Source organism: Polypterus senegalus, chromosome 3, assembly GCF_016835505.1.
Source record: "Polypterus senegalus isolate Bchr_013 chromosome 3, ASM1683550v1, whole genome shotgun sequence".
Taxonomy (NCBI): Eukaryota; Metazoa; Chordata; class Cladistia; order Polypteriformes; family Polypteridae; genus Polypterus; species Polypterus senegalus.
The window spans coordinates 223,863,136-223,888,644 of NC_053156.1; the positions used below are offsets into that span (position 1 = coordinate 223,863,136).

The following is a 25,509-nucleotide window of genomic DNA, read 5'->3' on the forward strand; positions in this document are numbered from 1 at the left end:
AATTAACTAGAATCAAGCCTTTTAAACAGAGAAGCAATTGTGCAACAGTATGAGATGGGCACAAAAAGTGTCACTATACATTTAATTTGAAGTATGCCAATTCTAAGAGCTATTCCTTTCCCCAGCAAAATTGTTTCTCTTTTTATACTAATGTTCTAATGTAATACCTCTAAAATTAGCTTTCCGATGGGGTTACCAACAGGCTGCATACAATATTGTCTGATGAAGTAACGGACTTCATATCCACCAGAAACAAATACCACAAATGAGTAGCTGCTGTAAAGTCTCCTGAACATGACTTCATTTAGTCATGATTAGTCAAAGTTAATAAAAAAAATCATAAGTAAACATTGCAAAATGAAATCTATGAACATAAACTATGATTTTTCTTAAAGAGATGAGATTGAAAAGTACACTCAAAGAGTACTTCTCGAGCCAAGCAGCAATTTAATGGATTTATCCATGGCACTGTAGATCTGTGTGTATATAATTTTATATATATATATATATATATATATATATATATATATATATATATATATATATATATATATATATATATATATATATATATATATATATATATATATATATATATATATATATATATATATATATATATATATATATATATATATACATATATATATATATATATATATATATATATATATATATATATATATATATATATATATATATATATATGTATATATATATATATATATATACAGCTTCAAAAGTGGACAAGACTATAGCTTGCCAATATGAATGACTCAAATGCTTGAGTCAAATAGTCTAATATCATAAAAGCCTCCTCATTTTTCACAGTAGGAAGTAGTGACCACCTCTTATGGTTAAATAAGACAGACTAGAGCAAACTAAAATGTACTAATTAAAAGTCTGCCCCTGTAGTGTTCATGTTAATTATAAGGTACAGTGGTGCAACAAGTCTGTTCTATTGTGGGATTCACTAGTTTAAAGTGGGGGAGAGAGATGCATGTTGGCAGATGGATGGACTGGCCAACTTTCATGTCCCTGATGATTTTGCAAAAGGCGGTACAGTTGCTTCAGTTGGGTCACAATGTTGTCCTTGATATCTGGGGTGGAGATCTGAAGACGCACACTGCCGCTGTCAAATGAACGCATAGAATCCACAGAAAACATCTCAGTGATGATGCGTGCCACCACTGGAATAACCTGAAGAGAGAAAGGGAGATAGAAAATTGGGAAATTGGAAATAGTTTGTTTAAGTGTTTATTGAATTATATATATATTTTTCTGAATACTTTCATATATATATTATTATATATCAAAAGTAAATTAGATTTTAAGCTTTATAGACAACAAAAAAAGCTTATATAAAATCTGATCAGGTGTCTTTCTAGGTTTTTTTTTCATTCTTGTAAAATCTACTAACAATTGACCCATTTGGTATAAGTAGATAAAGAGCTCCCCCACAGAGAAGTGCTTGCTGTGCACCGACTTTAATGTGATGAGGGGATTCAAAGTGGCCAGTGTCCATATCTCAGTGTCGCAGAAGTAACCCTAGTAATTGCATTACAAGTTTGAAAAACATAAGAATTTGTAGGACATGAGAAGTATTTACAAAGTGTCCTACTCAAATTCCCAGCATGAAGTAGGTTTTCACATTTGAAAATGAATGACCTGTGATGCAAACTGGCCTTTTAGTTGCAATATGCCCAACAATACCATTTCTCTTAAGCCTTTTTTATGTGCTTGGATTCCAGATGAATATGCCGGATACTGAGGAAACCAGAGCTCCTTCTGTCCCTTAAGGCAGTGACCTTTCAGTGCTGTTCATGAAATGCAGACAGCTTTTGGGGGTCTTACTTACATAACATCTAGCACATTAATGTTTTTAAAAATATGTATCAGTATAAACAAAAGCAATTTATTTCACTTCATTTGACTTTTCTACCTGAACTGTAATCAGCTTTCTCTCTTTAGGTCTCCCATCTGGCCACTCTTCTCCAAAACAAAGATGAATCTCATACTGGGGCAGTTTGTCCAACTGGCCTTTCTGTTGGGTGATCACATCTGGAATAAGGAAATGAAGTTACAATAGAAAGGTAAAAGTGCCTTTGTAGTGAGAGCAAAATGCTTCATATGTTACTGTAAAGTTAGGTAAATTACTCTTTTTTATCTTTATAGAACTACCACTCAAACTTCATTAACTTGGTAATAGTTTTTTTTTTCCTTCCCAGTATGGGGGTATCATACAACCTGTTTCAATCATTTCATAATTTCCTTGTTCTCTTGCAGATCTTAATACTGAAAACGTTTGGCAGGAGCCAGGTAGGGCTTCATTCTGGCCCCACTCAGACTATTGACGCAATCATGGCAGGTGTCAGAGTATTGCTCTAATCTCTTCTATTTCATGTACAGTAAGTTATACTCACAGCAAAACAATTACACTGAAAGGCTTACATCCATATATCTATGATGCACTTGGTAAATATGGACACAAATTGCATTTCTCCAAGAATTACTTCTTAGCTGCAATATCCATACTAATTACATTTTACTGAATAAATCACTTGGACCTCTGCTAAACATATATTATTGTCCAAGATAACTATTCAAACTGCTAACAGCAAATGCTTTATATTTACTATCAATTAAACACTGGATAAACTTATAAAATTAGGACCCACACTATGAACAGAAGTACAAATACATAACATCTTACTACTAAGGAAGGTCTCCAGGCAGAACAGCTTGACTTTCCTCTGCCTCTCAATGAGATTTGGTGAGTTGGAGTTGGGGGCACAGGGCCCAGACCAGTAGACCTTGCACTGGCAGAGGCGGATGGCATAGATATCAAGCCCACTAACTTCTAAGATTAGCCCTCGGTCCATGACATCTAGTAAACGATTGGTGAAGAGCCTCTGCTTGTCATTTGTGATGTGTTCCGTGGAAGGGAAGCGAAGCTGCTCCAGACTAACTGGCCCAAACAGTTCTTCTTGATTTATCATGGGACCCAGGTCCCCATAGAAGAGACGGCAGCCTTGAGGGTTACTCACGGTGATAGGGGGGCATACTTCTTTGCCTCTGTATTGGAAGTGGACCTCTAAGTCAGTCACTGTATAAGAAAGTTGGAAAATATTTCATTATTTTATAAAATTTTGATTATTCAGAAATTAGTAAATATATTGAGAAAATATTGCTTAATTAAGTTAATGGAAAAATTACATATATTTTAAAAATAAATTCTCTATAATGCCAGATAAAAGATACATGAACATGCAGTGTAAGAGCATATTCTTTTTTCTTATTCTTCAAATTTATTAAGGTTAATTGTTTGCAGGAAAGCTGGTGCCTATCCCAGAAAGCAAGGGATGCAAGGCAGGAACAATCCCTGGACAGGGAGCCACTCCATTGTAGAGTGAACTTATGATTACAGACATACACACACACCCCAAACCCATAGGTCTAGTATCACCTAATCTACATGTCTTTGTACTATAGGAGAAAACACGGGAAGCACATGCAAACTCCATGCAGGAAGGACCCAAGATGTGAACACTGGTGTCTTTACTGCAAGGAGGCAGTGCTTCTCCCAGGCTACTCAGAGCCTCCAAATCAAATCAGCATTATTTTATATATTGCCTTTGCACAGTGAACAACATCTCAAATTTGTACAAAAGCAGGTTATGAGATTTGCTTAGGGACACCTACTGATAAAGATCAAACTTAGTTTTAAATTCAAGTACTTCACTCACTAGTGCACAGTGAGGAAAAAAGTGTGTAGGCTTAAACCCACCCTATAACAATAATCAGGAAGAAGAAAAGTAAAACAAGGGGCTAACACAATTTTATAGCAGAGACTAAAATTTATGGATATGTCACGAAATGTCCAGGACCAAATTGTGTAAAAGGAAGAACCTTCTATTAAACCTGTAAATCTTTTTTATATGCACCTTAAAAAATAAAATAGACATTTGCTTACATTATGCTAATTTCAACTTCAACTGCTAGGTTACTGAATTAGCAAAAATGAAATGGAAGAAATTTGTATGTTACTTCTTGTAGGTGCAGTGGAACTGAAAATGATGAAATGGTAGGACCAGGGCAATACGATCTTTCAGAAATAATTACTACTGACTACCAAGAGGTCTGAGAAACACTGCCAAACAGAACAGCATTCAATTTTCAGTTTCCTTCAGTGTTGACCATATGTTTTCTTTGTTAAGTATTCCATTTGGCAGGCTTATCTTCACAAATTTTTAAATTATGTCCAATGAACTTCACTTTACATCCAGGAAATTTGTTTTTCAGCATGCAGTAAGAAAGGCTTATACAGGAAGAACATGAAAAATTAAATAAGCACCTGTGGCAGCAAAGGTGTGAAGCAAGGCCTTCAGTTCCTTACAGAAAATGAAGTAAAACACAATGCATCTGCAGAAAACTCCTTAATTCCAGAAAACCTAAATGGACTTGAATTCATGCCTAATGTGCAAACAAGACGAAGAGGCAGAGTGAACATAAATATTTGGGTGTTTGCTTTTACCAGCCCTTTACTATTTATAAAAATGATGTAAAACATGCACTGACTTCTAGTTTAGTTTCTCCCAAGTACTCTAGTTTAGTTTCTCCCAGTTTAGGCTTTAGGCCCTATAACCTTGTACTGGATTAGGGGGGTCTGGGAATACAATGTTATATACTATGATGTAAGGTGGCTTCTCTGTTCACAGAAGAGTAGTAATACTGTATCTTGCCTCTGTGTGGATAGGTCATTTTTTTGTTAGTCAGTTTGCTTCTATTTTCACAGATAATTGTAATCTCTCAGTTAAGCATACAGAAGTTCGAAACTTTAAGATTGCAATTTTAACACCTATTCCAAGGACATCCAGTTTATGCTGCATGAATGTGTCTAAACGACTCACGACAACCTTCCTCACCAACATGTTCTTGACTTCCTGCTAATTTGCCTAGGAGGATTCATGACATTCTTGAACATTGTCACTGAACACTTCAATATATTACTCCTTAAATATACTCAACCTTTCTCACAAAGTGGTAAATATGAGTATCAATCTGTTCTGGTGAATTTGGATACTGGATCTTCATCTGACAGGAAACAGGTGGTAAAGGACAACACCAAGACAGAGAGCATGTCAAACTTCAATTTCTGCATTTTATCGCCTTAATGATGTCAAATGACATGCCTTGGGATCATGGCCAAAGATTTCTAGAGTGTTACAAGAAGCAAATGGCATTTACTAGAAGTCTGTTATCGAAAATTCTTTAACCTTCTTCCACAGTTTTATATGGTAACCTGTCTCTGCTAAGAATAAGAAATATCTATATAGAATGGTTTACCCCATTTCTAAAACAGTGGTCACAATGTCCCTAATATAGATTCACTGCTTTTGCAGACAGATCTTATAAACAATTACGATCTTTTCCAACCCATCACACCTTGTCCAGCTTCTTTTCACTCTCCATTTACTGTATCTAGTAACCAGCTCAGGTACATTCGCTTTGATGTATTATCTTTATTACTGTCAGTGAAGTCAATGTATGCATGACTGTCACCAAATCAAATTCCACAGAACTGACATTGTTATGGTGATCAATTATTTATGACCTGGTGAGGGTCAATATGTAGAGTTGGAGAGATAATAACCTGGCCTTATCAGCTTTTTCATTGATTCCCTCCTTAAGAATTCCAATGAGCTCTCAAACTAGACAAAAGACAAAAGCTAGCACATCTCCACATCAGTCCAAACTACATGCCCAAACCACCTCAGTTGACTTAATCTTAATCTTTATGTTATCACTAGATTCAAACCACAGCCCTCCCACACCATTCTACTGTAGTTTATGTGATGCTTGTATTGTTTTACTAAAGCATGCTTATTTAAAAAAAAAAAAAAACCACAAACAAACAAACAGAAAAAAGAAAATTAATTATAGCAGGCTATAAAAATAAAAGCAACAAGACCATGTGACTTTTTTTTGGTATTATGAGACAACAGTTGCATGTTTGGTTTTGCATTTAGATCTGTGCAGAGAGACACACTGAAACAGGTCTACTAAAAGGAACAAGAAGGCAGCATGTGCACTGAAAACATGCAGTCTGCTTTTTGGAAATACTGTACCTGTAAAGGACACCCATTGATGTGTCTAGATTTTAAAATGGGACTGACTTCGCCCGTCTATCTTGAAGAAGCAGGTGAACATGATGATTAGGTAATCAGTAATTATATTTTAAAGCAGCTGTAGTGTTGCCTAGTTTTAAAGCAACCCAAAGAAGTATATTACTTTAGTTCTCAGTTTTCAGTGTAATCCCCTAATTATGGGATCTCTACAAGTGTTTAATTTTTTCCCCCATTTATCACTTTACTCTAAGCTATTATACAGGGTGTACCAAAAGTCACTTTACAGCTCCTTTATTCTATTTCGTTCCAGGTATCATTCAAGAGACTTAGGGCATCAGCATATGGCAAATTAGGCATTGCAGTTTCTATAAGCATACCATACCCTTAACCATGGCGCCCCTCCCAGCTTTGCCAGATTAGTCAGAGATTTCCTGAACATTGTTTCCTGACCGGTGGATCAGTCCCCTTGAATGGGCTCCGCTCTCCTCTGACCTTACACCTTGCGCTTTTTTTGTGGGGCTATAACAAAAGCAAGATGTATACCACTAAGCCTTGTAACCTGTTACGACTTTAGGAAAGAATCCGCACAGCCTGCAGCGAGGTTGGGGAAGAGATGCTGCAAAACGTTGGAGAGGCTTGCATCCGAAGGTGGCTGAAAGTTGTCGAAAATGGAGGCGCTTATGTGGAGGTATACAACTACTCTTCAAGGCATTGGAATGTGATGGCAAGCCTAGCAAATAAAACTACAGTGACGCCTTTGTTGATGCTAGAAATATTAATAAACTCATATATATATATATATATACTCACCTAAAGGATTATTAGGAACACCATACTAATACGGTGTTTGACCCCCTTTCGCTTTCAGAACTGCCTTAATTCTACGTGGCATTGATTCAACAAGGTGCTGAAAGCATTCTTTAGAAATGTTGGCCCATATTGATAGGATAGCATCTTGCAGTTGATGGAGATTTGTGGGATGCACATCCAAGGCACGAAGCTCCGTTCCACCACATCCCAAAGATGCTCTATTGGGTTGAGATCTGGTGACTGTGGGGGTCATTTTAGTACAGTGAACTCATTGTCATGTTCAAGAAACCAATTTGAAATGATTCGAGCTTTGTGACATGGTGCATTATCCTGCTGGAAGTAGCCATACATACATACATACACACACACACACACACACACACACACACACACACACACACACACACACACACACACACACACACACACAGTGGGTACGGAAAGTATTCAGACCCCCTTCAATTTTTCACTCTGTTATATTGCAGCCATTTGCTAAAATCATTTAAATTAATTTTTTCCTCATTAATGTACACACAGCACCCCATATTGACAGACAAAAAAAAGAATTTTTGAAATTGTTGCAGATTTATTAAAAAAGAAAAACTGAAATATCACATGGTCCTAAGTATTCAGACCCTTTGCTCAGTATTTAGTAGAAGCACCCTTTTGAGCTAATACAGCCATGAGTCTTCTTGGGAAAGATGCAGCAAGTTTTTCACACCTGGATTTGGGGATCCTCTGCCATTTCTCCTTGCAGATCCTCTCCAGTTCTGTCAGGTTGGATGGTAAACGTTGGTGGACAGCCATTTTTAGGTCTCTCCAGAGATGCTCAATTGGGTTTAAGTCAGGGCTCTGGCTGGGCCATTCAAGAACAGTCACAGAGTTGTTGTGAAGCCACTCCTTCGTTATTTTAGCTGTGTGCTTAGGGTCATTGTCTTGTTGGAAGGAAAACGTTCGGCACAGTCCGAGGTCCTTAGCACTCTGGAGAAGGTTTTTGTCCAGGATATCCCTGTACTTGGCCGTATTCATCTTTCCCTTGATTGCAACAAGTTGTCCTGTCCCTGCAGCTGAAAAACACCCCCACAGCATGATGCTGCCACCGCCATGCTTCACTGTGGGGACTGTATTGGACAAGTGATGAGCAGTGCCTGGTTGTCTCCACACACTTAGGAGAGGCAAGACACATGACAGCCCGCATGGAGTTTGCTCAAAGACACCTGAAGAACTCTGAGATGGTGAGAAATAACAAGATAGAACGTTTTGGCCTTAAATTTAAGCGGTATGTGTGGAGACAACCAGGCACTGCTCATCACTTGTCCAATACAGTCCCCACAGTGAAGCATGGCGGTGGCAGAATCATGCTGTGTGGGTATTTTTCAGCTGCAGGGATAGGACGACTAGTTGCAATCGACAACAACTCTGTGACTGTTCTTGAATGGCAATGATTTTAGCAAATGGCTGCAATATAACAAAGAGTGAAAAATTGAAGGGGGTCTGAATACTTTCCGTACCCATTGTGTGTGTGTGTGAGTATATATATATATATATATATATATATATATATATATATATATATATATATATATATTTTATATTTTTATATATATACACACACAGTATACACACACACACACACAAACAAATCTCTTATCTCATCAGTAGAAATTGTGATATACAAAATAAATTACATCAAAACCAATCTGAGCTTTAATAGTACAGTACATAGTGTAGCCCTCTCTATTAAAGCACTCGCACTCCATCCCTTTTACACACTAGCCCTCGTATTTAAATGTAAACTCACTGGGAATCACAGAGTACATAACATAGCCTGACATGGAAAGCTTTAAATGAATTTAAAAATGCCAGTCCTCATTTTAATGCTAAGAAAACAAAAACAACTGCACTCGTTAAAGTAATAAATGACTTGCGGGTAAATGCAGACAGAGGCCATTTATCTGTTCTCATCCTCTTAGATCTGAGTGCTGCATTTGACACCATTGATCACAACATTCTTAGAAATCGCCTTAGTCAATGGGTGGGCCTCTCTGGCAGTGTCTTAAATTGGTTTGAATCCTACCTGACAGGGAGAAAATATTTTGTTAGTTGTGGGAATTACAACTCGAAGACACATGATATCAATATGGTGTTCCACAAGGCTCTATCCTGGGTCCGCTGTTATTCTCAATCTACATGCTTCCGTTAGGTCAGATTATCTTTTTTATGTAAATGTAATTGAGTATATGATGTAAAACTGAAAGAAATTCTTAAAATGAAAAGTTGGGGGGTTGTTCTAAACATTTTAATAAGTCAAAATTACCACAGAAAGCTTATAACTTATTTTGCACATCTGGTGGGGCTGTAACACAGAATACAGAAACATCACTACTGTTGTTTATTTCACATGCTTGCACTGCAAAATGTGTTTTTCACCAGCAGAGGGCCAAAAAAAAAAAAGTAAATTGTCTTAAAAGTTAAGGCTGCTGGCAATGTCAATTCTTCAGTGCTGCTAGTTTCATAAATTCTAGTCTGGGAGAGGTATGAAAAGCCCTATTAATCCCTTTATATCTAAATCGGAAACGTATCATTGATAAAATTAATTAAAAAGACTAAAAAAATGAAAAAAACAACCATAACATAATGAATTATAAGTATCTGGTAAGGTTTTCATATTAATATTGGTTCTTGCTAATCTGATATGGTTAATACTATTATTGCACAGGATTGGGGAAGAGTATGTCTGGGGCCAAAGAGTGGAACAGGAAACTATTTGCTATACACTGTTATGGACTGACAAAGGCTAATAGATCTGGAAACCATGAAAAAAAAGACTCTTACAGGAACACTCCAAAGACTAAGAGAAGGTGGCACCATATGAGGCAGAATGCAGTATCATTCCAGCATACAAAAGGATTGGAAACATATCTAATGTTACAGATCCCTCAGTAACAGAGAAAGTTAAACCATGGAAGACTGGAAGGAGTCTGGTAGAGTACTTTGAGACCAAGGCAGAGAAGCCATCCTGCAAGAAAGAAGGCTGCGTGGAAGCCGTTTTCCAAGACTAATTTTTTCCAAAGGGGTGAAGTTCCCACCAGGGCCACTAGATGCCTCTATGCATTTACCAGTTAAACAGAGCACATATTAACTACTCAAGTGATTCCAGGATAAGGCCTAGAAATAACCTCACCCACTGGAGTCAAACTGACCACTAATCTAAACCAATTTCAGTGTACATTTGGAGATCAACTATGATCAACACTCAATAGTGAGTCAAAGAGAGATCTAGAAAAATAAGGCTGTCTCACTGTTTGTCAAATACTGATCACATATGGTTAAGACGTTATGTGGGCCGTCATGTTAAAATGGAGAGAAAACAAATCTCAGTCTGTCAGAGACCAGCAGTAATTTTAATTTTTATGACCTACGGTCCATTAAATGGGTTTAGGGATGCTGCCTCAGGGAGCGGGGGTTGATTCAAAACTCTGTCATTATCTGTGAGGAGTTTGCATGTTTTCTTCATTTCTGTGCTCATTTTTTCAGGTCTTATAATCCCTTTCCTTCAGTGCTCTTCAGGATAGCCTTTGGGTGTAATTGCCTTGTAATGGATTAAGTGGGTTTGGGAAAACAGATGAATGCCCACTCAGAGTAACTTCATTCCCGACATTACAGTACATAAGTTATAGTGCTCTTATTGATATTTATAATCCACTTAGCTGTTTTGAACAGTCAATAGTAAGGCCGTATTGTTAACACAAAAAAGTGGGGCAGAGATGGGACAGGCCATGTTTATGACCCAGGCTGGGGGGCTAGACTGAAAAACTTCACAATAATGCACAAGTAATCAGATGACAACTACAGCATTAATAACTAGCATTAAGTGGTGGGGTTGGGGACAATCAGAGAAACAGAAATATCAGTAATATGGAAAGACTTTTCTGGAACAGTTTGAAAAAGGTTTATGAAGTTTTTTTTTTTTTTAATCTTTGTTAGTTTTTATCACTTAGCTAGTGTTATGCCTTAATGCTGTTTGGACTAACATGTTACAAAGGTTTTGGGTCACATGAATCAAGATATTACATAAAATACTCAAGAATCTCTATTTACAGACACATTCACATCACAAATAAAAAGAAACTCACCTTTTCTCAGATGTATTTATACTTGCAATATCTGTAATTATTTTTTCTATTTCATGTAGAAAATCTGCTTAATGCAGTTTACAGCCTACACACCCTTGTTTGGCCAGTTTGGAGTCAACAGTTAATCAACCACACACATTTTTTAGGTTGTTGGAAGAAAACCCAAGTACTTAGGGAAACAAAATCCCACACAGACACATTGAAATTATGCCAATTCCAAACAGACAATTAAGAGGCCAATATTCCCCAATATGAATCTTCTGTCCCCACTGCAGAGCTTCTACTATTCAGTCATCTCCGCAAAATTCATTTCCTTCCTATTTCTGACATTGTGATTCTGACATAATGATCTTGTTATTTATGTCTTATTACTTGTACTCTTCTTTACTTTGTAAAATACTTTGTGAAGTTATGCTCCAAAAATGGTTTGCACATTTTCTCCATGTCTGTATGGGTTTTCCTCTGACCTAATCAAAAGCAAGGTGGCAGGTTAGGTTAATTGTGGATTCCGAGACAGCACAACTGTGAGTAAGTGTGGATACCACTGTGTATTTGTGTGTGTAAAATGCAATTAACTGGCAACCCATCCGCTACTTAATGCCATTACTAGATAATATTTAAAATCCACAAAATTCACTCCTCCCTGGTTTTGCATGTAAAAGATGGAACTTTAAAAATATATCTTAAGATTATACTCTTTACTCTTTATTATACGGTTTCAGATTCTGTATTTATATCTTCTAAGCTTTACATAACGGCTCTACACTGCTTTTATGTGTTATTAACAGATTTATGATTTAACTGCAGGTATGTTAATGAGCAATTCTGTGTGCTCAGTGGAACCATAAAAATGATAAATAAAAAATAACAAAAAATCTAGTTGCTACTATGCAGTCTCCTTTGGGAGGGAAGGAAAAAAACAGAATAGAAAAATATTAACCAGCAATTCATAGAGTGAATGTGCTACCCTCGGCTAAGTGCCGCTGTCATTGCTGAACTTTACACTGCAGGTTAATTATAAATCAGTGGGATAGGAGAGCAAAAGGAAAACCAACCACACTTAAAAAAGCAAACACTTGTGATTAGCTGCAAATCTGGCTTGTTGCAATGAGAACCTAAATACACTGCTGCCAGGCAAAATTAAGTTGCAGTAATGTTACTTACAATACCTAAATGCAGTTCAATTCTCTTTTAATCTTGGGTAATGGCCATCATGTCTTCTAGAAAAGTCCTTCACTTTTTAAGTGTCACTATTTGCACTTGAATTTTCTAAATTAATCCCTTCAGCAACGTGTAGTTAGGATGGTATGCTTTTATGTACAAACATAAGCAATGAGTTCTGATTTAGCCTCAGCCCTGTATGCTGGAATGCCCAAATCATTTCTCCAGTGTATGAATCATACCTGCATTCTCAACCTGCATAATCCAATTCAGGATCACAGGGGACCAGAGATTTTCTCACAGCACAAGTCACAAAGTGACAAACAAACCCATGGTAATGCACTGGAGATGGTGTTCTGCTCTGCTTATGTATTGTTCTCTCTGGCAATTTTAAATTTCTGCTATTTTTTTAATTGCAAGTCAATCCATTTGAAACACTGAATTATGAAACTTTAAGGTTATTCTTTAAATTGTCAGTGTTTTCACATTTCATTTAAACAGGTGATTTTACTTTGCCAAAAGGAAGCGGTGTGATTTTTCCCAATAAAACATTTTGCAGTTTCACTATATTTGGCTGTATTTAATCCATAGACTTTAAATATCAAATCTGCCCCATAATCCTGTAACAGAATAATAATGTTTGGGGAAAAAGATGGATGTACAGATGAATTTAATAGAATGTGTCATACTGCATTCATTTCTAAATAAGGCACTATGCCATGAATTCTGGAAACCATGGTTGATTTCCAGAGATTTACCAGCCTGCTCACAACTGCGTAAACTGCATTTCAATTACCTACTATACTCCTCCTCTCCAACTTTATAACAACATTTCTATGTGTTGATTGCACTTTTTTTTCTCATTCTTTTTCCTCTCTTTGGTTTTGTTCATTTTAGAATAGAGAAAAGACTACACTAGATTAGATAAACTTTATTAAGAAATTTAGATGCAAAAGACATATGGTTCAGCAAAAGAAAGCTGTCAACCTTTACTTTTAACTGTTATACCCGCCAAGAGGTAAATTACATGCCTAAATATTAACAGCTTTTATTCTGCTAATGTAATAAAGGAGCTGCAAATGGCTGAAAAGTAGAGAGTACAACACTACAAATTTTTCAAAGGAAGTATTTGTATTTAAAAACCTTTGTTTATACCAAAACCAACTACATAAAAAAAATAAGTGTCACTTCAGGAATTTCTTACACCAAAAAAATTGGAGTTTATAGTACACAACAAAGACAATTTATGATGCACATTTCTGCAATCATTTGTCCTCTGTGCCCCAATCTATCAGCTATTATTATACCAAGTTTACATGTTATTTCCTATAGCATTGCAAAGTTATATACTGTTTGGTGCACGGTTTCCCTTTTTTAGGAAACATTTTCCTGTATCATGCCAACCCTTGAAGCAACATTACATTTTGTACTGTAATTGAAACATCATCTCCTGCCTTCTACTGCAGTTGTCTCACAAAGATTTAGTGTGATTTTAATTCATTTATTTATTTACTTTTTCTGTTGTTGTTGCTTGTTATAAGTAATTAATGATCTCTAACTGCACAGCCACAAATAAAGCTTTCTGGCAAGTTTCTAGTTAATGAATTTTCAATAGATCACTTCATTAAAGCAAATAAAAAATAAGCTTAATATATAAACAAGTCAAACAATACACAAGGATAACTTACTGGAAATGAGAAGTAAAATGCAAGTACTTGTATTTCTAATGACAGTGAAGCCTTTATCTCTACCTGTTACTCTACATACCCAACAGTCTATGAACTTACTTGGCAAGGAGCTGATCCACATCTCAGGTGACGGGAATATACCATCTAGGGGTGAATGTTCTTCCATACTAACAGGCTCGTCCTCTCTGGAAGGACAACTGCTTCCAACACTGGCTGGGTCTAAGGGAGACCCTGAAAAGAATGAGGAAGGCTTTAATATATGACTGATGTGCAGCATTTTTAGAAGTTATGTTGAATTCTACAAAAATAACAAACCTGCAATGTTCCTTAATGCTCCCGACAAATCATCATCGTCTTCATCCGGCTCTAACTCATCTTCCCAAGGTGCAGAGCCCGTAGATCCTGTCAATGTAGTAAACAGTATTGATGTATCAGCTTTTTGAAACTTGAGCATTTTAAAACTGTATAAAGGGATTAATATCTACAATTATTGCAGTAACCATCAGTCAATATTTTCACTTATGTCAACAATCTAGGATCAATATATTTTCAATTACTGCAGCAATCTATGAATTGAGATTATATACAACAGACTGACTGCTCTGTGGTAGGCTGGCACCCTGCCCAGGGTTTGTTTCCTGCCTTAAGCCCTGTGTTGGCTGGGGTTTAAGCTCCTGCAGACCCCCGTGACCCTGTAATTAGGATATAGCGATTTGGATAATGGATGGATGGATTGACTGCTACTTAAAGGACTTTGGATATAAGTACTTATGTAGCAAATATATGAAGGCTCTGTCAAAGTCTCATTCATAACTTACTGTACTTTCAAGAAACGGTTGATTAGTCTTGGATCCCCTCCTTAGAGTGCAAAAAGAAACCTCACTGTGACTGAATTTGTTTTATGCTCTTTGGAGATAATGGGGGAATCATTGTAACATACAGTGCATCCGGAAAGTATTCACAGCGCATCACTTTTTCCACATTTTGTTATGTTACAGCCTTATTCCAAAATGGATTAAATTCATTTTTTTCCTCAGAATTCTACATACAACACCTTTTTACTTGAGGTTTTTGCAAATTTATTAAAAATAAAAAAACTGAGAAATCACATTTACATAAGTATTCACAGCCTTTGCCATGAAGCTCAAAACTGTGCTCAGGTGCATCCTGTTTCCTCTGATCATCCTTGAGATGTTTCTGCAGCTTAATTGGAGTTCACCTGTGGTAAATTCAGTTGATTGGACAGGATTTGGAAAGGCACACACCTGTCTATATAAGGTCCCACAGTTGACAGTTCATGTCAGAGCACAAACCAAGAATGAAGTCAAAGGAATTGTCTGTAGACCTCTGAGACAGGATGTCTGGAGGCACAAATCTGGGGAAGGTTGCAGAAAAATTTCTGTTGCTTTGAAGATCTCAATGAGCACAGTAGCCTGCCTCATCCATAAGTGGAAGAAGTTTGAAACCACCAGGACTCTTCCTAGAGCTGGCTAGCCATCTAAACTGAGCAATCGGGGGAGAAGGGCCTTAGTCAGGGAGGTGACCAAGAACCCGATGGTCACCTTTTCAGAGCTACAGAGGTTCTCTGTGGAGAAAGAAGAACCTTCCAGAATTACAACCATCTCTGCAGCAATCCACCAATCAGGCCTGTATGGTAGAGTGGCCAGACGAAAGCCACTCCTTAGTAAAAGGCACATGGCAGCCCGGCTGGATTTTGCCAAAAGGCACCTGAAGGACTCTCAGATCATGAGAAACAAAATTCTCTGGTCTGGCGAGACAAAGATTGAACTCTTTGGTGTGAATGCCAGACGTCACGTTTGGAGGAAACCAGACACCGCTCATCACCAGGCCAATACCATCCCTACAATGAAGCATGGTGGTATCAGCATCATGCTGTGGGGATGTTTTTCAGCGGCAGGAACTGGGAGACTAGTCAGGATAAAGGAAAAGATGACTGCAGCAATGCACAGAGACATCCTGGATGAAAACCTGCTCCAGAGCGCTCTTGACCTCAGACTGGGGCGACGGTTCATCTTTCAGCAGGACAACGACCTTAAGAACACAGCCAAGATATCAAAGGAGTGGCCTCAGGACAACTCTGTGAATGTCCTGGAGTGGCCCAGCCAGAGCCCAGACTTGAATCCGATTGAACATCTCTGGAGAGATCTTAAAATGGTTGTGCACCTACGTTTCCCATCCAACCTGATGGAGCTTGAGAGGTGCTGCAAAGAGGAATGGGTGAAACTGGCCAAGGATAGGTGTGATAAGCTTGTGGCATCACATACAAAAAGACTTGAGGCTGTAATTGCTGCCAAAAGTGCATCGACAAAGTATTGAGCAAAGGCTGCCAATACTTATGTACATGTGATTTCTCAGTTTTTTTATTTTTAATAAATTTACAAAAACCTCAAGTAAACTTTTTTCACGTTGTCATTATGGGGTGTTGTGTGTAGAATTCTGAAAAAATGAATTTAATCCATTTTGGAATAAGGCTGTAATATAAGAAAATGTGGAAAAAGTGATGTGCTGTGAATACTTTCCGGATGCACTGTATATGGACTATATAAGAAAGGGCACAGAAGACTATTTTTCTTAGAAGACTGTGCTACTTTAACTTGGGTAGTGACATTCTTTACATTTTCTACAAGGGTAGCCAGTGCAATTTTTCTTCACTGTGGTGTGCTGGGTTGGTAACATCACTTCAAGAGAAGCCTACTGAATCAACAAACTAATTACAGGGGCAGGCTCAGTTATGGGCTGCATGCTTGACCTGCTGGATTTGGTACTTGAGGAGAGAAAAAAAACAAAGCTGATGGCCATTATGAACAACACACACATCTTCTCAATTTTCTAATACTTTTGAGAATTTAGAAGATATGGATCAAATCCTCATGTAGCCCTTTTCTGTGCTAAGAGATGGAAAGTTACTATCTATCAAAGATTCCTAATGAACTTGACAGAAATGTATTTAGGCTGCTATGAAAAATCTGAATATCATATTATTCCTGGTGTGAAGAGTTATCAAAGACCTGTCAACAAAGACTCATTTTGGAGTTGCTGCTATTAAACATAATCTCATATTTGACAGATGTTTTCCTGTTCATACTTTTGTGTTGGATTATACAGATACTCTCTCCCGTCTTTTAGATACAAAGTATTTAACAAGGTGAAGACAATGAAATGATAGGACAATAGCCCACTGTTAGAAATGCTGAACAATAGTATTGCATAAAATATAACTAAAAGTAGCATTAACCTACCAGGGTTTTGGATGTCAAGTGGAAAAAGATAAACGCAAACAAATAAAAAACTTTACTGTCAGCTTTAGTAGCGACAATAATACACTGGAAGTCAGTGAAATTGTAATTAAATATTCTAAACTACTGTCATAAAAAATAGTCAGAGAGATTTTGATTCACACATATTCTTCAGAGCTGCATTTATGCTGCCTTGTTAGCAGCTCCTAGCCTGTACGCAAGATTCCTTAGGATGTTACACATCACTCAGAGAAACAAATATATCAAGAGATCACCGGGCAGACATCCTTCCATCTTTGAACTACCCAAATCAGTTCAACTGGTAAAGGGATTGGTGTCAATCTTAGGAACATCAGCATCACGAAAAGACTGAACCTTCAATGGGACACCTGTCACTGCAACATAGGACACTCAAGCATACACCCATAAACACTTGTAAAAGTGCAAATTAGAAAAGTCAGTTCACCAAGCACAAATGTCTTTGGAATGGGAGAGAGAAAAAAGGGCTAACCGATATCCAATTTCATTTTCCCACCAACAGACATGAAACATGAAATTAAAATCTCCATATTTATTTCTGTCCCAAGTGCACATAGCCCCAGTGCATGACCTTAGTTATATTCTCTACTATGATAAATGTGGAGTAAAGCTACAATAAGCAGCAGATGACGGTAAAGAGTGCAGGTGTGCCTTAAGCAATAAAAAGAAAAGTTTTTTTTTGCAGTAAGATCAGTTTAGGGACACCAAGATTTCTATAATCTACTGTATATCTTCATTTGTTTTTATAAAAGCAGTTTGTAATAAACAGCAATATATAATCTGATATAAATGTGTCACAATCAAATTAGTTTTGGCTTTGAACAGTAAATGGAGGAACTTATGACATTACAACATCTTTAGTTATCCTTGCAGTGCAATAAAACTATACATCTGTGCTGCATTATTTTTGTTTTAGGAAAGGTAGAATTAAAAAAAAAAAACTCAAGCAGTTAGAAGAAGACCATTCTAAGCTTTTAAATGCAATCTCATTTTAGCACCAAAGGAAATGTCTAACTTACCAGGATTGCTGATAGGCTGTGGGATTTCACAGACATCATAGATTTTCACTGGATTCATGGGTACCTCCTTAGTTCCATCATATATCAGTTTAAACTCACGACTTTTATTCAAGGCACAGCGAAGCTGGGCTTTCCACTTAGCTGGATCAGGCTCGTCAACACCTTCTTGGAACTTGCCAGTTTCCACAGCCCATGCCTACAGGTGTAAACATAAATTGTTTACAATGTATCTAATAAAAATGATAAAAATGGTGAGATCTAAAATATGGAATCAAATCCTGAAAGGAACGGAAAAAATAACATATTATTTCATGCCCACCAAGTATATTGGGTTAGCTGTCCTGATAGCTAATTTTTAAAAGCCATCTGCATCAATCTTTCAACTACATAAATAACTTATTCCAGACTCTCGTAACTCCTCTGTTTAGAAAAGTGCTGATTGCTTTCAGCCTTGAATGCATATCCCATGAATTTCTTCCAATGTTCTTGAGCACATCATTTACTGTTGAAAGTTTTCTGCTTCGTCAACTTCATTTATGCTTTTAAGAATTTAGAAGACTTGGATCAAATCCTCATGTAGTCCTTCTCTGTTCAAAGCTAAAGAGACACAATCCCCTTAGCCTGGTGAGAAATATACCTGTATAGCCTTTAATCAGTGGATGTACTGGGACGCTCTTGTCAAACTTAACAAAACGTCATGGAATGTTCTACCATGTAACCCAAATTAAAATTATACAGTATGTAATGTTAGCCAAATCATCTCAAGAGTGAAAAGGAGCTACAAACTACTACTTGTCAATTAAATTGTGAGTTGTCATCAACAGGACTACCATTTTCAAAACACTGGGAGAAAGCAAAAAGGCAAGCTTTGATAGAAGAGTTAAAATACATATGGTATTTGATACATGTTGTAGGAGAACATTTACTGTTTATTACACAGTAAACTTCAACTTGCTCTAGCAGCCAAATATTTACGGGAACTGTAACAATGTACCATATAGTCCAATTCTGATTACCCACCTTGAAGATGGTGTTCTCTTCATCCTGTGGTGGACTGTGTCGGGTTGCATGCTTCCAAGGGATCTGAAAACGTTTTGCTTCTCTATCAATCCATACAAGTCCAGGGAAAGCATTGCTGTCAACTTGTGCCACTAGCCATGGTTTCAGACGGACTCTCCGTGGATGAATAGCCATCATCTGAAGCAGAAAAGAAAAAGTAAGAACCCATTTTGAAGTAATCTTTACATAACTGCAAAAACTAAGCCCATTCACCTGCTTGTACTACTGCATTTCTTAATAATGCATAATAGACAAAAATGGTGAATGCAAAGTCTCTGCTCATATATAAACACTTCAAGAAAAAGTCAAAGGTTACAGAAAACTGTATGAGGGGTTTGATTTACTTTGCAATTTTGTGAAACTGATCAGAGATAAACTATGTTTCAATATACTACATTCTATGGAAAAGACATGTGGTGAAAATAAAATATGGAATGTTACCCTTGAACACACAATAGCAGGAAAGTTGTTTGCTTTTCTATTTCAGTAGAAAGAAACAAGGACACCAAAATCCAAAACAGCAAAAAAAAAACCCAAAGTTTTTAAATCTCTTATTCCAATTCAGTGATTAAGGGGTAATGAAGCTGCATTAGGCAAGATGTAGTGTGGCGGACAGCCAGGTACGCCTTTGACACAAAAGGATTATTCCGGATACTGTCTCCCATGGACAATAGACGGGAGCCTCATTGGCTTGCAGTGGGGCCACAGGTTTGAAGCATGGAAGGTCAACCTTGCTGGTGCCTGTGGCCACCACCAGGGGGTGCCTGGATGTTTACAAGGCCCTGTTTGGCAGCACTTCCACCACACCAGGAAGTGCTGCCGGAAGAAGGTTGTTGGGCACCTGGAGTCCTTCCGTGTGTCCTATAAAAGGGGCCAGTTGCCACTACTCAATGGCCAGAGTCGTCAGAAAGTGGACAAAGTCTGTGAGGAGGTCTGGAGGTGAAAGGACTGTGCTTTGCTGTTGATATTGTGCTGTACAAGTGGAAAATGGGGAGAAAGCGTTTCCCGCTAGGTAAATTTAACATGCGCTGTGCAACATTTGTGTCTCCGACTGTCTGTGTCGGGGCAGCTGGAGCGCCCTGGTATTCCAAAGTATAAAACAGCCCAGTATGAATTTCCAGTTAATTGCTGGACTCACTCACTTCCCCATATTACTAGATGCCAATCAACAATACAACCTCATCTTTAAGGAAGTAGCAGGGAACCAAAGTAACCAGAGCAAATGCATAAAATGAGGAAACTCCAAAGAGACAGTCATCAAGTTGAATCTGTGACTGTGGGCTGTTGCACTGTGCCACCCTGCTCACAGAATATGCTTTTTATAAGTAAAAGAAGAAAATAAAGGTTTAAAGTTAATTTCTTGCAAGTATGATATGACATGACATTTTCTAGCTTGTTTAATCCAATTCAGTGTCATGGGAGAAACCTAAAAAAGGGTGTTTGAATAACAGAATGCACCAAAAACCATAAGCGAAAAATCAATCCCCTTAAGGGTAAAAAAAACAATACTTGAAGTGTAGGAAAAAAGAATGTCTTTGAGAGAAAAAAAAAAAACACTACTTATAAGAACTGCTTTAGGAAAAAAAAAAGGTAAACTGAAAATTTTCTAACTCAAGATATAACCTGGGATAATTTTTTTTTCCAATGTAATAAATTAGCATAAAAAACAGTAATGAGAGTATGACCTTTAGCACTGAATATTTTAATACTGATATACTACGGTAACAACACGGTCATGCTGGGACAGTCACATGACGCACATCATCACTGCTGCCTTACCTATTCTGTTTAATCAAATCCATTTTCTGTACCTACTTTCTCCATTATATTATTGAAGAATATTTTTATAGCCCAATAAATAACTATTGTGTTGTCTCTAATTCAGTGCCATTCACTCTTTAGTGCACTGTAAAAAAAACACGAATAATAGCACACCTATTAGAGCACAGGATGTGGACACATTTTCAAAAGACTCAGACTACACTTGCCTGAACCTGCTTGTACCAATTGTCAGTCAAGTGTTGCATTTTCTACAGGTGAACACTTAAACAAGATGAGCGATGATAAAGTTTTGAAAATATTTTACTCAATACCATTTACCTAGAAGTCTCCAAATAATCATGAGTTGGACTTTAAACCAGACTCTATCAATGATGAACATGTATATTTGTCATATATCTTCATGGGTATTTAACTCATATCCCAAAAATGTGCAGATTATCTTAGCTGGTGAGTTTAAATTGGCCCCTTCTGAAAAATTGTGGGTGCACCCAACCATATTCTGCCATCATATTTAGAGCTGCTTTCAGCCTTATGCTCAGTGCTGCTGGGATTGGCCATTGTTCACCACAACCAATAAATTGATTAAATATGATGAAAAATGGATAGTGGAAAGAAGGCTGGACAGGACTTAAAATGTGAAAATAATTCCAGTTTGAAACAGTTATGAAATTATGCTGCAAAGAACAGACAATTAACAAAACCACTATGATTACAGACCTCTATAAAATATACTATAAAATATGCCTAAATAAACTATCCTGTCATATCTATGCCTTTGTTTGGGTCACAGTGGGGTAAAGGGGATAGAATGATGAGTTCCATGCAATTAGAGGTGTATAGAGTGTATACCACTCTGCCCCCTGTCACAAACTGATAGGGTAACATTTTCAATTTAAAGATCCTGGGCCTCTGTTAGTTTAATAATAATAATACATTTTATTTTTATTGCACTTCATATTTTAGAAATCTCAAAGTGCTACAGAGTAAAAAACAAAAATAATAAAACAAGGAAACCTATGTATGCTTTAACAAAATAATTTCTAAAAAGATGAGTTTTTAGATTCTGTTTAAAACATCAGTCGACTGTGGGGCTCTCAAGTAGTCAGGGAGGGCATTCCACAGTCTCGGCGCCACAGATGAAAAAGCCCTATCACCTATACTGCGAAGCTTGGTTCTAGGGACTTGGAGAGTGCTAGTGTGTACAGAGCAGAGAGTGTGTGAGGCGGTATGAGGGGTAAGGAGTTCCTGTAAGTAAAGGGGGGCATGTCCACAGATGCACTGATGGGTGAGGAGAACGACCTTGAACTCAATTCTGAGTGGAACAGGGAGCCAGTGAAGGGTTTTCAGGATTGGGGTGATATGGTCATGCTTTCGCACCCTCATCAGTTATTTCCAAGTCAGACTCGGAGTGATGGCAATGATCTGCTTTCACAGTGTTAATCCCAAATAACGTTCAGGACAGTATTCTGCTGCCATCTAGTGGAGAAAAAACAAATCATGCACCCAGAAAATCATAATTATTCTTATGCATTTTGCTACTCTATGACAACTTATCAATATTCAAAAGTGGGGTGGAACGTTCAACCAAAACACAATGGTATGTAAACAGGAAGCTGAAAAGCCAGTTTTAGATCACACTGAAACTAAACCATCGGTTGAATCAAGTGACAGTGACGACGATGTGATTTGACCATCAAACATCGACACAGATAGTGAAACTGATGTATATAGGACTGTATGACCAAACCAACGTGATATGCCTCTTAAAATCAGTTGTGTAATGATGTAGTTGGTTGCAAGCAGCAGCATGGAAAAAGGGGAAAATGATTGAGATGAAGCAGAAAGACATTAGCCCCCTAAGCCCTGTTCACAATGCAGCAACTGTAGTTCATGTCAGGAGAAATTTGGAAGCCACTAAGCCTTGCACTGTGGTAGTCTACAAGCACACAAAGGGGTGCTTTGGTCGTGTGGATCAGGCACTGACATTCTACTTTCTCGTGTGCAAGTGAAAATGTGTGTAAAAGAGACACACATGTACTGTCCTGACAGCGAAATTGGGCTGTGTGTTGGTGATGGTTTCAGTACATATCACAAAAAGGATGTGTACTAAATCTGCAACAGTGTACACTAGACATACCTTAACTACTATATTTATATTAATATTTCAGTAGTTTCATTTTTCTGTTACAATAGTAAAATTTCTTACAGAAAAAAAATCAACTTTTTTGACTTATTTTTCCAAAAATAAACTAAGGAGGCTACTTGACTAGTCTTGCTAAACAGTGCATGTTAATTGTTTACATGAGTTAATTGATAAATTACAATGACCTTTAATTATAATATTTTTATTTTAATTTATCAAATACACATTTTTATAATCTTTATCATAATACGATATAATCATAACTTTCAAGCCAGTCTTTATGGACTATTAAGCTTTAACACCACACAGGGTCATAGCGCTGCTGCCTCGCAGTAAGGAGACCTGGGTTCGCTTCCCGGGTCTTCCCTGCGTGGAGTTTTCATGTTCACCCCATGTCTGCGTGGGATTCTTCCGGGTGCTCCGGTTTCCTCCCACAGTCCAAAGACATGCAGGTTAGGTGCATTGGCGGTCCTAAATTGTCCCTAGTCTGTGCTTGGTGTGTGGGTGTGTGTGCCCTGCCCAGGGATTTGTTCCTGCCTTGCGCCCTGTGTTGGCTGGGATTGGCTCCAGCAGACCCCCGTAGCGGGTTGGGAAATGACTGACTGACTGACTGACTGACTACAAAAATCATGCTCATTTAAACACACAGCTCGACCCTCACCATGAAAAAGGGTGTAAAAAGAAGAGATGCAATCAAAGGTTAAATACTCAAGACACCAAATGCATTAAATTTATATAGCACATGAAAAAAGCATATGATCAACGATAATTTTACAGGCACAGAAATATCCACACTTTCATATTTCTACAGTTACAGTACCGGCAAGTTACATCAGCTCTCAGGAATTCTCTAACTATGTCCCTTCCGCTGAGCCTGCCTTTTTTTAAGTTGCAAGCGAATGCTGACAGCCTAATTTTTATGCCTGCTTTCTAAAACTGATCTTCCTCCATTAATAGTCAGAAGCACAATCTAGGCAAGTGCTTTACGATTCACCTTATCAAATCCTTTCCCAGAACCTCATGCTGCATTCTTGCAACTCGATTCTTACTTGATTCCGACTTACTTTGATACCTCACTGTAACTCTAATGTGCTGATGGTGCGTGCCAATAATGAAATTCGCCATACAAAGTATGGATTGAGGTCACACTATGCCGGAAAATGTGCGTCTCAACCTTCTCACAATACTACAGTTCTTTGTATAACCAATCAACAATTTGTCCCGCTAACTTAACACAATTCAAAAGCATAAAGGCATCTGTGGAAACGGTAAAATTGACCGAAACTCCTAGCAGCACTTTAATCAGCAGAACCACACCATGACTCTGGTGGCAAGGGATAATGAGAGGCAGCTGCAATCAGCCCCTTAAACACTACAAATATTTTAATACTCAAAAACAAACACAATGACTGTAATAACATCCGTTCACCCTACCATTTTTATTAAAGTGGATGATATAGGCTATGGCGCAGTCACGGCCCCGCCCCTGCACGTTATACGACGATCGTTCCTGCCCACAATCAAGCCTTTAATTCAACCGGTTAGAGCTTAGGTTGTTGCCGAGTTTCGGTTGGCATTTTGACTAGTTTGACTTAGTTTGATTATCAGAGTTACTTAACCATTAAAATAATCTTATAAACTACAGTGGAACGGCCGGGCGCACCAACTATTTACACCGAGGTGAGCTCTGCTTTACTGTCGTTCGTCAAACCCAAAGGGCAACCAATGACCCCAATGACACCTCGGCGATGCCTTTGTCATGCTTTTCGTCCTTCGATGTTTCTTTCAAAGGTCATATCATCACATTTTCTTGCCAATTAAACCAAAAAAATCTAAACCCGAGTTAAATATGGGGGCCGACGTTGAAAAATGGGCGCTTCCGTCCATTCCACCGGTAAGAGTTTGAATGAGTGGCTAATGTTTAAATGCCCCCGGGATTCCCGATACAGCCGCCAACGTCATTCTTGAGAGCTTCAGGTACCTCTACTCTGAGTCCAAACTTAGAAATACAGAAACTTCCCCGCACAACTTGCGCCCGCTCGTCTCTCGATGTTGTTGTTACCTTAGTTCGAAAACAGGAAGCTTCTCGTGATAATTTTGGACCCTCGTCGCCTTTCGTTCTCGAAGTCCGCTTCTGTGTACCTACCGACTCGTTTTGACAGTATTGGTCTAATTCAGCAAGTTACTCCAGCTACGTTCCGCAAATATGTGTTCAACTTTAGCAGCAAAACTACAACAGAACTGCTGAGTTCTTCTCAATGTTTTCAGCCAGCGGCGTATCCTGGCT

General features: G+C 37.8%; 1 protein-coding gene across 1 annotated transcript; it reads right to left on the bottom strand.

Moving 5' to 3' along the window:
* Window positions 1–736: 736 nt before the first annotated feature.
* Window positions 737–25,485, bottom strand: irf6 (interferon regulatory factor 6). The gene is made up of 8 exons (XM_039748586.1): window positions 25,285–25,485; window positions 19,259–19,435; window positions 18,239–18,434; window positions 14,239–14,325; window positions 14,023–14,154; window positions 2,714–3,106; window positions 1,943–2,061; window positions 737–1,200 (listed from the first exon to the last, which is right to left on the bottom strand). Exons 2-8 carry the CDS (start codon window positions 19,433–19,435, stop codon window positions 979–981), a joined length of 1,326 nt encoding a protein of 441 aa, XP_039604520.1. The 5' UTR covers window positions 25,285–25,485; the 3' UTR covers window positions 737–978.
* Between the last annotated feature and the right edge of the window lie 24 nt (window positions 25,486–25,509).

What these genes read in the sequence shown, in the direction of transcription:
- irf6 (XM_039748586.1), bottom strand. Translation starts at nt 19,435, where the DNA reads ATGATGGCTATTCATCCACGGAGAGTCCGTCTGAAACCATGGCTAGTG. An exon ending in AAGAGAACACCATCTTCAAG is followed by an intron (nt 18,435 to 19,258) that starts GTGGGTAATCAG and finishes TTACACCTGTAG; the next exon opens with GCATGGGCTGTGGAAACTGG. An exon ending in AGCATTAAGGAACATTGCAG is followed by an intron (nt 14,155 to 14,238) that starts GTTTGTTATTTT and finishes CATTCTTTTCAG; the next exon opens with GGTCTCCCTTAGACCCAGCC.